Consider the following 12,259-nt stretch of genomic DNA (forward strand, 5'->3'; position numbering starts at 1 on the left):
TGAAAGGGGTGGTTTATCCCTTTTGTAATCCGATCGAGAGAACATGTAAACACTTAATCGGATTGAAAACCGAAACTGAAAGGACTGCGCATGTGCAATGACGTTAAATAGCGTAATGACGTATGACGCGCGGAACGAGCTGTTCTTCCTGTTGAATAAAGTGTCATATTAATAAGTTTCCCGTCATTCTAAAATTCTCATTTCACTCGCGCGTCTGTGAAGTAAAGCAGGACAACATCCCACCAGTCCTTGTTTTGGATTCTCATCCACAGACGACTGGTTTTGGCCGCGGGGAGGGGCATTTTTACTGCGTGATCAATAAGCAGCACGGCAAAACGCTTAATATGCACTAAATTATGACCAGAGACGAATTAATATTACGTCTGCTGTTTAAAACAAATAAAGAACCAATAGAGGAGAATATTTATGCGCGAAAAGCGGGAAACTGTATATTTGTGCAGTGTGCGCATGTCAAAACATCAGATCCGATTTGAAACTTGTGACATATAAACGCGCACATCAACCCGATTACTTTATGTATCATTCATATAAACACCTTGTTCGGATTCATCAATCGTATTGATTTCATTCCGATTGTGTCCATGTAAACGTAGGTAATGTTGCTTTTTATCAGGTTGCTCAAGCAAACAGAACAATGGCGGAATTTCGAATAGCATACTTGTTGCTATTAAACAATTCTGATTTCAACATTTTAATGACGCTACACAGGCCAAATGTTTACACTTTTGGAGGGAATCAACCCATAAAAATGGCGTATTCGCAGTTGAGAATACCAGATCAGTACTATTTAAAAGGCAGTTTGTTGCAAGCATAAATGTGGCTGGATGCCCCTGTAAGATATGGAAACTAGAGTCAGTTCTCATCAGTGTCGAATCTGTGTGGGATGTTTCTCTAACAGATTAGCCCTGAGTCAGCCAGTGAGGTGAATGAGGTGAGTTTTAGCGATGAGTAAAGACCTAGTTAGAAACACTCTGTGTGTGAGAGAACAGCGAGTAACAGCTTCCTGTCAGTTGGTCATCTGTTGAACATGTGAAAGCCATGCAAGACTGATGCTGGACAACTGTCAATCATGTGCTTAAGATGCTTTATCACTGCTAAATAACTATAAATATTGTGACCCTAACCCACCACGTATCTGTAACACGCCTGCTCCGCGCCACTAGTAGTTTTGGGGGGTCTACCACCCCCCCCTGAAAAAAATCCTAGGGGAAACATTGAGCTTGATAGGTCAGTTAATCCACTGTAAATCACTTTCGGGTTAAGGGGATATACCGGTCTAACAAGTTCGATCCTTGACCTCTTATATGTGTTTCTCACATTCTTGACTGATGACAGCTTAGGCCTCTCAAAAAAAAAAAAAAAAAAAAAAAAAAAAAAAAAAGTGTCAATCAACACCAAAACCAATAAGTCCATGAACAGAGCAGCAGGTGAACAAGAAGAGATGGATGGTGTAATAAAACACAAACGGAAAGAATCGTCAGATAACATTTTGTGGCTGAAAACTGCATCCTGTGCAAGACAGGAAACATGAATCAGGAACAATCTGCAACGACACCGTTTTGAGCAAAAGCCTATTTCCTAAGAAAAGAGATTTTAAGCAGAGATGTGTGTTCATACAATAGCAGGACTTGTGGTGCCTTGCTGGTGTAGATCGTAGATCACTGCGTCGTCACACAGGTCAAAAACCGATCCTGAACCAATCGTTATCTAGAGAGACTCTCAGCGTTGCCTCTCTATGACGTTAAAGCACTGATTCAGGAACAGTTTCATCTTCAGTTTACTGTGAGAGCTGGTTTTCCTGTTTTGCCCATATGGGTCTTTGTGTTGCTGTATCAGAGCCTTGTTGAGCATTGTTCATGCTGTTTCCCCTCTGACATTCCTGCGCTGATTTGAATCTACGGGCCTCTCTCTTTCTTTCTCTCTTTCTCTCTCTCTTTTGTTTTCCCTCTCCAGCATGCTCGCCTGGACTGCAGGCCCCTTAGGGCTGGGTACAGGCTCATGGGTGCACTGAGATAGCCATCGGTGCTGACCTGAGCCCCTGACCGTGAACTTCACTGTGGCCACCGTTTTCTTATTTAAAGGGATACTCCACCCAGAAATAAAAATTCTCTGAAAATGAAAATGCCATCACAGATGTATTTTACTTTTTTTTTTTTTTTTTTTTTTTTTGTGGAACATAAACAGAAAAAATAATCCATCTCTGGTTGATGCTTCAATAACAATTAGAGCTGTGGAATATCATAGTTTTTCGTTTTTTTGCGAAAAGAACATGATTGAATGTGAAAATAAAGTGCAAGATGTGCTTGATGTTAAACAGAGTTATTAAGCGCAATAAGCCACGGAAAAGATCTCAATGCGTGCGTTACTCACTCTGACACTCACCCAAAGCGTACACACAGACAGCCACCTCTCTCAGATAGCATGCAACCCTGAATCCAGGGGCCTCATTTATAACCGTTGCGTACACACACAACAGGCCCTGAAAGAGGCGTACGCCACTTCCGACGCATAAGTTGTGATTTATAAAAACAAACTTTACGGGAAAATTTGCGCACCTGCACGCAAACTCTGACCCATGCGTACGAACGTTTTGGAGATGGAGCAGTTTGGCGACACCGATGGTGAGCTGGAGTTAAATGTCTTTTTGGTCACTTTTAGACAGAAAATCTAAAGAAAATTAAACATATACAGAAAGATAATACAAATATAATTTCACTCACCAAGCCTATCACTTGAAGCAAATATCCATCCCTTCTTAAATGTCCGCGCCAGCGAGCGCGTTGGGCCGTTTAGTGAAACTGACGCAAATAACAGTTTAAATAAATAAAATAATGATCTAAACTATGTTTTACTTCTGATATAAACATTTAGATTAAATATGCCATTCAAATTAATGGAGTTAAACACTTAAACATGAAATCATTACTGAGAAGTTACAACTTTTTTTATATTCAATCAATAGAAATATTTGTTGTGGATGCGATGTTTTTGAACACTTTTCCTGTGGCGTGCTGTGTTTTAATGTTTTAACCACAGAGATAATTGCTTATCATGATAAATAATACCAGATTGTCTGGGAAAATAGTTTCGTGCAAGGTGCAAATAATGCCCAAGGCATATCTGTTTCCATTAAAAATATAAATCAATTAAAAATACAATTCGGCCAGTGGAAAAGATTGAGAAAAACTTTCTCTGAAATGTATTTTACACTATTTGATTTATGTATTCAAAAACAAGGCAAGGATAGGCAACTACATGATTTTTATTAATGTAATGTGTCTTGTACCGTTCAACTTTATCACAAGGATGAATAATCATATGCAAATGATATGCAGATGAGGATCTGCATAGTAAAACTAGGCGTTGTAAGCTCCATATATGGTTATTTCGGGGTGGAGACGCATGTGCGCACAATCTTACACTGACTGGGATTTATAAAGTGAATTCTGCGCAGGTTCTGGCGTACGAACGGTTTTATAAGTCTGAATATTTTTTGACGTACGGCATTTTTGGCTTTCGGGCGCACGTACACTTTTTAGTAAGGATCCTACGCACAATTTTAGAAATAAGCCCCCAGATCTCTTATTGCCCTTAAATGCTCAAAAATACACATTATTATTTCAATGTATTGATGTAAACATAGTCGGTTATGCCTGAAGTGAACGTAAATGGTTGATGGGGCTAATCTGATGTGTAACATTGTTAGATCCGTACATTAGGTCTTATTATAAATAAACCTGCTGCTGTGTTAAAAGAAACATCAAAAGAAAAGAGGTAATCACTCACTGCTCTTGACTGAATACATTTTATAGCTTTAATAATAATGAATTGATTTGTACTTAATACACAAGGCTATGCAGTGATTACAATTTTTATTTTTTATTATTTTTTTACATTTGATTTATTACATTTCTGTATTATTTCTTACCTCTTCCTGAGGCTTGTCAGTATTGCTTTTGGCCACCCCTAGAGGGCAGACTTGTAAAGAGATTTAAGGTATGGTCTCACACGCGTCTGAACTTATTCGTCTCATTCTACTTAAAGCTTATGTAACACTATTCATTTGTTGGTCACTAAATATCAAAGGGTGTTTTTGCCAGAAATGGGTAACACATTTGTAACTAACACAAAGAGATTAAGAGACTTTTTTGGGCCACGAATAACAATCTATGCACATATGTTTTGTCTGCTCACACATTAAGGAACTGAAACATTACATGGTTTGCTTGACATGTTCACACGGAGCTAAAGGGTGTGAGCACTTCCTATGAATCATTTGTGCACACTTTTTTTGTTCTGTCTGTCTATGTGAGCAATGAGTCTTTTGAACGAATGAGGTTATATTAGGCCACAGTAGAAACAGAGAACTTTCTGTATGGTGCTGAGGTCATTTCCTCCTCCTGGAGCTCCTCTCTACCCTCCAGGTGGCACTATAGATGTTTTGTATTTTGAAAGAAGCTGTTTATTTTGACTAGGGCCAAATTGTCCTTCACATGTATGATATAATATAATGCAAGCTTTTACAGTTTGAACCAAATACAATATTTATAAATGTGCTACCGTTCAAATGTTGAGTTTTTTTTAAAATGTTTTTGAAAGAAGTCTCTTATCCTGACCAAGGCCGCATTTATTTGATAAAAAATACATTAAAAACTAAAATAATATTATGAAATATTATAATTTAAAATAACTGTTCTATTTTAATATACTTTCAAATGTTTCATGGTGGTGATCTGTGTGTTATTATCTGATAACATCACTTTGGAAAGGGTTATAATTGTAAAAGTTATTCAAACTATTGTTATTTTTGCATTTTTCCACAACTCCATGCTCTTCCAAAGAGTGTTATGTCAGTGGTGCTGTCAGTGTATTGAAGACACAGTAAGAGTTAGTGTCATTATTATGACGTCCATTTTCAGCAAAAGCAGCCTGCTCATTTGAATGTTACAATGAGTCAGCGCAAAGGCCTGCCATATGCAAAATGCCTCCCAACAAGAACATTTCCATTGATATTCCTCAGGACACTTTACATTTGTCCAGTCAAGTAGAAAACCTCTGTATCTTGTATCTTAAATAGCTCTCTTGTATCACTGCCTACATTTTCCAGTATGCACTTTATTTGTCCAAATAGTCTTTATATAAGCATGTTTGTGTTTTTAAGTGAAGTTAGATACGTGTGTATCAACAAGCAGTCGAGCAGATCAAATATTTCACATTAAACTAATTCACTCGCTGCCCTGCTGCAAACTGGAAGTGAAACCAGCAGTCAGTGTGCGTGGGTGTGAGACACTTTGTCTGTTTGACAGCATGCCTTCTGAGCAATTTTTTATCCTTTTTTTTTAGGGGAAATATGTAAGGGAAGTTATAGATAGTGTGTTTGTGTGTGAAAGAGGGGGGGATGTGAAGAGCAGCTCTAGTTTAAAACCTGATAAAAAACTTATCAGAGCGCAGCAGCACGCTGAAGAGGCCACGCCTTCTCACTTTTCGTTATGCACTCCCTCACAATCACAGACGGATGGTCTTCCTCCCTTCCTTCAGAAAGGAGAAACATCAGGGCGTGGTTGGTAGCAGCTGTGTTTTGATTGGCCGCTCTCCCAGGCATACGTTATCTCCCATTGGACACGTCCTGGCTCCGCCCAGATTATGCACTCTAGCTGAAATGCTCCGCCTACTGTCATCACATCAAAGTGTTCAGTTCATCCTGCATGAACAGACAGGTAGTAAGGTTGGTCTCTCGCTGTGTAAAAGCTCAGGTGAACTTTGGGTTTCGTTTTGGGAAGTGCTTACAGCTGGCCTGTGGCATGTGGAATACGGGAGGGTTGAAGAACACAGCGGCTGGATCTACAGGTGCTCGCTTGTACCTCATTCCCGCTTTTGTCGTCTTGGATCTACCACCAACAGCTTCTGCATTGCAACAAGAGATCATATGCACTTCGTCTAGGTTGTTGTGTATATAGACACTTCTAGTTTAAACTGACAAGACAAAGAGGAACCTGCAGTGAAGTCAGAGTTTGACAAGCTGTGGTTTTGCCTGGGTGGAGACATTCTGCAGTTGTCTGTCCAGTCACAGACGGCTTGATTTCTCAGAGGTGATGGTGGGTGGCAGGGCCGTCACTGTGCACCCGCACAGGCGCCTGGATTGAAAGTGTCACAGTGCAAACATGGAATTCCTCAAGAGCCTCGTTCCCACGGTCATCTCCGGGGACGGCGGGCTGCAGGCAACGGACACGGGGGGAGTGTGGCCGAGGGAGACCGGCCCTCGCTTGCTGAGGATGAAACGGCTGGTTTCGCAGACCAATGAAGAGGAACAAGACGGATCCAGTCCAACCAGCCGACCGGCTGTCCGTCTTCAACGATATCGTGCCAAAGGTACCAACAAGAAAGATGAAGGGATGGGTATTGAAACATGATTTTAACTCTAGTAAAGAGAGGACTGTTTGATTAGGAGGTGTGTGTGCGAGGTGTGTGTGTGTTTGCACTTTTTGTTTATAGTTGGACTCTGATATAAGATTAATCGCAGACAAGAGAGAACAAGCAAATACTTTGTGTAACCGAACCGTTTGCAAAGTCTTAAGTTGCTCATCGGGTAGTCTAAAGTGAGAATTGTTCAAATATAAGAGTTATTACAAAATCAGAAATCTAATAGGATCAGAACCATTTTAAACATTACAAATGCATAAAGCATGTAGTAAACTGCCCTTGATCTCCCAATCATTCTGTCCTTAATTTTTTGCATCCATATTGATCTGAAGCAGGGAGCTCTGGGTAATTGAGTGTTTAGATTTCAGCACTGAATTATTTCATAATTTCATCACACTGACTTTATTGGCACTAAAACAGGGTGGTAATAAGAAATGTTTGAGCGCCAAAGCAGCATATTAGAATGATGGCAAAGCTGAATTTTTTGTGTCACATGGTCCTACAGACATCAGAGAAATAAAAAAAACTTTTTTAAAATATGTATTCAAATAGAAAAGTTATTTTAAATTGTAATAATATTTCACAATGTTTAATCAATTAAATGCAACCTTGGTGAGCATAAGATACTTCTTTCAAAAATGTAAAAAATCTTACTGACCCCAAACTTTTGAACAGTAGTGCATGTAGACTAGGATTGATTTCAAGGTGTTGCTAACTGGAGAAATAAGCTTTTTTTTTTTCTTTTTTTTTTAGATAGTGATAATGAAAATATTTAAATTAAAACACTGTTGTGAAAATTTGTTGACAAATAGAAAATTACATAAAAATGCCTATCAAAATATTAAAATAAGACTAGAAATATAACACTTCTAGATTATCAATAATGCATCAAAGAAAGAAAAAATCAACTAGAAAGGAATAGCTGCATGAGGTGAAGCTGAAGAGTGAATGAACACCAGTAAACTGAAGCATTCTGTATGACACGTCCAATATGAGATTAATCATTAATCTTGTCTTCGTTGCATTTGAGCTGAAACTGAAAAGTGAATGAACACCGGTAAACTGAAGCGCTTTGCTAGCAGGTTAATAAACTCAATCACATGCATCCTAAATGAGATTAATAAGATACAACATAAAAGTAATATTATTCTTCAAATTTCAAAGCTTTCAAATCCATAGTTTCACTTTATTTCGCCGGTCTGGAAGGCATGCTGTCCTAACGCAAACCAATCAGACCTCAGGTACCGCCCAAAATGCGGCAATAAACATTTAGAAAAAAAGAAATGTATTTTTTAAAGTCACAGCGATCATAATTTTCATGAAATGTAATTTTTTTCGTCGCTGTGACATCAAAATTGACCTTTGAAGTGCCCAGTCTTGTTATAAATGATTCATTGTTGCATACTATTCCAAAGAAATAATGACTAAGTTTTCATCAAAATTCCCACCAACCATCATGTCATATATCGACCACTTTTCATGATCCTTTCATCTACTCAAATCCCAATGGAGAAAGTCACACCCTATCTTTTTTCCAGTCCCATATCCTGTTTTATTAGGACATCTATCAGATTATGAAGTAAAATTCCCATTGTTGTTTTATTTTGACATTTTGAACTATGTAGACTGATTTACTAGAAGAGAAATCAAGGTTGACCCTAGACTGGGCCTGTGTGAAAGGGAAGTCGTTCCTTCTGTGAAGAGAGACTAATGGTGAAGTTGCCCTACGGTGCTGCATTTAATCAGGGAAGACAGTGTTTGTTTATGTGCTTATAACTTGGCTGCAGGAAGCAGATGAATGCATTTGTGACCATAAATGTATCGAAACACGCCTCCCGTACAGGGTTATATGGGGATACTTGAGGATCTTTGTGTGTCATTCATGGCTGATCCAGCTACGACCACTCTTCTTGGTATGTCAGCTCCTTGGTTACAGGAAAACAGTGTGGGGAGTGTGAAGTTGCATCACTGCATGTGACTCTGCATTCAAAATGCAAATTGACCACCACGCATTCAAATATGGTGGAAAACACCAGTTCAAACTGGACCAAATTAGTTTTTTTTCTGAATCCTTCGAAGGCTGAGATTCTCTTACTGTGTGTTGATAAGTGAAAATACACAGGTAGTAGTCTCTGTGTGTGTTAGTGTGTGTTTACATTGCAACCAAACCACACCTTGCTCTCCACAAATTGATGAGTCTTGCGTGTTCAGGTGAGGGTTTGGGTTATGTACCAGCCAGGACATGTTCATGTTCTTGAGTTCCCTATATTTTTTAAGTAAATAGAGCTGCAACTCAGTATCACATAATCTATTGAATTAATATTTCAATTAATATGATGTTCTGAATATTGCTTATTAATGCTTGCCTTAAAAAAATATACGAAAATAAGTATATATATATTATATTTCCGTTCATGTTTGGTGGCGGTAGGATGTCTCTTATGCACATCAGAGCTGCATCTATTTGATCAAAAATGCAGAAATACTGTGAAGTATCATAACATTTGTTTAACAATGTTTTCTGCTTTAATATATTATAAAATGTAATTTATTCCTGTGATGACAAAGCAGCCATTACTTTTTTTTTTATTATAAAGGTTGAAATAATGTTGTGCTGCAAAACATTTTGGGGAAACTGTGATGCATTTTCTGATGAATAGACATTTTAAAAGAACAGAATTTATTTGAAATCGAAATCCTTTGTAACATAATTAAAAATGTCTTTAATGTCACTTTTGATCAATTTAATGCATCCTTGCAGAATAAAAGTTTTAATTTCTTTAAAAAAAAAAAGAAGCTTACGGACCCCAAACTTTAACGGTATGTATGATATACATTGTCTGCAAAAGTGGTTTAAAATTTACAATTCACAGTAATTTACAATTTAAACAAATTAATGCAACAGAACACCAGTTAAAATAACTAAACCATAAATAAACAAAAGGTTGACTGGTTATTTTTCAGTAGTCTCTTTTTTTATAGTAAATAAACAAATGTTCTGTAAATACATAATTGAGTTGCATTTAGGATTTAATGTTTCATTTTGGTGATTTAAAACTTAAATTGTATGTTTAACAATGATTATTGTTTTAATCATAATACACTCCCTTTCTGTTGCTCTGCATTTGATTGACAGGCGCACACACACACACACACACATACAAGTATTTGCAGTTTAATGATGAATGCAGTATGTAATCACTTGCTGTCAGGATGAGCTGTTTTGAAAATTAGAATTCAAGTTCTCTGCACAGCGCAAAGTCCTGATAATTGATAATGAAATGGTTGTCTTGACGATAATTTTCATTAAATTAGTTGTTACACAAACAGCTCTCATTCTACCACAGGCTTAAACTCTATTGGCCTTAAATAGAAATTTTAAATTTAAACCCTCATAAGTATCTGATTGTTTTAATTATTTAACAGTTTTCCTTTGCAGTAACTAATAATAGATTTACAAATAATCAACCATATCCTACCCTAAAGGTGTAGAGGCATATTCTTTCTCATTAATAACTTTGATTTGTTTCTGAATGGATATTGAATGAGTCAGCATTACCATTTATATTTCTTTGGTTTAGCAGGAACAATTTTCTGTTTGTTTGGGTAGTGCCCGTCCCTAGCTCAACCTGTTTCTTCACCTGTAAGGCTGCTTTGCAGACACAAACACACCTGCTCGGTTCACTGCTGCTGCTAATATTATAGGTGTTTTGATGGTGCCTCTGTTTATTGTGTTTCTGCTCTGGATGTTGCTGCATGCACACAAGCCGCATGCAGGAAGAGGAAGGATATGGCGACTCTGCAGTATGTTATGCGTCTAATATTGGTCCTCAAGGGCTTTCCAGGCCAGGGTTGGAATCAGTGATCACACACTCAAACAGACACAGTAGTGCTCCACACACACACACACACACACACACACACACACACACACACACACACACACACACACACACACACACACACACACACACACACACACACACACACACACTCTCTCTCTCTCTCTCTCTCTCTCTCTCTCTCTCTCTCTCTATATATATATCAACACAGTCATCGGATATGACTGATATGATACTGATGTTATATATAGATAGATATAGAGAGAGAGAGAGAGATTTTTATATATATATATATCTCAACACAGTCATGTGAACAGACTTTACTTCATTAAACTGCAATGGAAGTTTATCTTGGAAAAATGAGTGCTCTTGTGCATGTGGTGTTTTCTTTCAGGCAGCACGTGATTCATAATCAGGAATGGACGAGCGGAAATGCAAGTTAAAAACAGGCCACACAACAATTCATGAAGTTAAACAGGGTTGTTGGCAAAGCTGACAAAATATAAATAGTTCATTAGCAATGAATTGTATTTATCATCCTCCTTTCTGCTTTTTTATCACCCTCCTTTCTTTTTCTCTTTAACTCTTTGCACTCCATTTGGCTTGTTTGCTCTTCATTCTGTTTCTTTGTTTTATTTGTTTGTTCATTGCTGTTTTATTTATCATTTTCTCATTCATTTTCATTTAACTTTTCCTTTGTTTCCATTGTTCTTTCACTTTAGTTTAACTTTTTCATTTTCTTGTTTTTCTTGTCACAATTTGTTTGCTTTCTCTTTTGCTCCTATTGTTTGTTCACCCTCTTTCATTCTGTTGCAGTTTTCATTCCTGTTCATTCAGTCTTTCACTCTCATTTTTTTGTTCACTCTTCTACTCCTTTTATTTACCCTTTCAATCAATCCCTCATCAATCGTTTGTTTTTTTTGCTTTATTTTGTTGCTTTATTTTGTAAATTCATTTTCTGCTAGGGATGCTCCGATTGATTGGCCGCAGATCGATATCGGCCGATAATCCCATTCTAGGACTTGAATGGCAGTCACTAAAATAGGCCTAATTCACCAACCGATCGTGAACTGATGATCTGAGCTGGACGATGTCATCACGGTTTTCTCCAGAGCGGCTAGATATATAAATTAACTAAATTAATAACTTTTTTTTACAACAAAAATGAACCATCACTGAACGAACTTAAGCTGGTATTTTCTTCTAGAAACAAACTATGTTGCATAATTTTCCTGTTATCAAAGCTGCTCTGAAACAATCTGAATTGTAAAAAGCGCTATATAAATAAAGGTGACTTGACTGGTCCTGAGCGCAGTCAGCACACACACCTGGAACGCAGGCACATATCCTTACCATTCATGGGGGCTTTCGCACCGGAGGAACCTTTTCATAGTTCGTAGGTGGAACTCAAAGTACCCACTTTTTGGCTTGTTCGCACCGCAGGAACTGGGAATGATTTTAGCTCTGGAATGCCATTTGAGGGAACTAAATTAGCTCCTACTTTAGAGTAGGGTTTAACCCAGCACTATAGGAACTACCAGTGACGTTAGTGTACGCTGACTAGCATTCTTAGTGCTGTCAAAATAAATGTCCGCCGTGTCGTCAAAATAAAAGTCACAACAACAAGCGTGGCTTACGACACTTCAGAGTTCCTACTGGCAGTGCGAATACAACCAGGAAAACGGCCCTATGGGAACATTTAGTTCTTGGGGAACCACCCTGGTGGCTAGTTCCTATAACTAAGTTCCAATAGCAACCCGGTGCGAAAGCACCTCATGTTAATCAAACAGTCATTCATTGCTCTTAACTAAATCACTTTTGTGAAGATTATGCACTGTTTTTGTTCATTTGATTATACAATTTATGGTGAGCGACTATTTAGTACAGCTGCATATATTTTGGATGAAAAGAGGAATAGACTCTCCCAAAATGCAGAAAAGCTTGAATTTATAAAGAGAATCCTGCCTTACCTACTT

The 12,259-nt window shown here is 37.9% G+C and overlaps 1 protein-coding gene across 7 annotated transcripts in view; it reads left to right on the forward strand.

Moving 5' to 3' along the window:
* fryl (furry homolog, like) overlaps window positions 1-12,259 on the forward strand; it is a 101,259-nt gene that overhangs the window by 18,798 nt on the left and 70,202 nt on the right. For 2 of the 7 annotated variants that reach the window (XM_082147527.1, XM_082147529.1), the window contains exon 1: window positions 504-6,390. The exons of 2 other annotated variants lie outside the window; for them this stretch is intronic. In XM_082147527.1, the coding sequence (XP_082003653.1) occupies window positions 6,183-6,390 (208 nt within the window). In that variant the 5' untranslated portion in view covers window positions 504-6,182. Of the gene's footprint in view, window positions 1-490; window positions 6,391-12,259 lie in introns of those variants that run through there. 3 more of the 7 variants (XR_014200269.1, XM_082147528.1, XM_082147525.1) reach the window with 3 other exon arrangements.

This window comes from Leuciscus leuciscus (genome assembly GCF_965113295.1).
Source record: "Leuciscus leuciscus genome assembly, chromosome: 19".
In the NCBI taxonomy this organism is placed as follows: domain Eukaryota; kingdom Metazoa; phylum Chordata; class Actinopteri; order Cypriniformes; family Leuciscidae; genus Leuciscus; species Leuciscus leuciscus.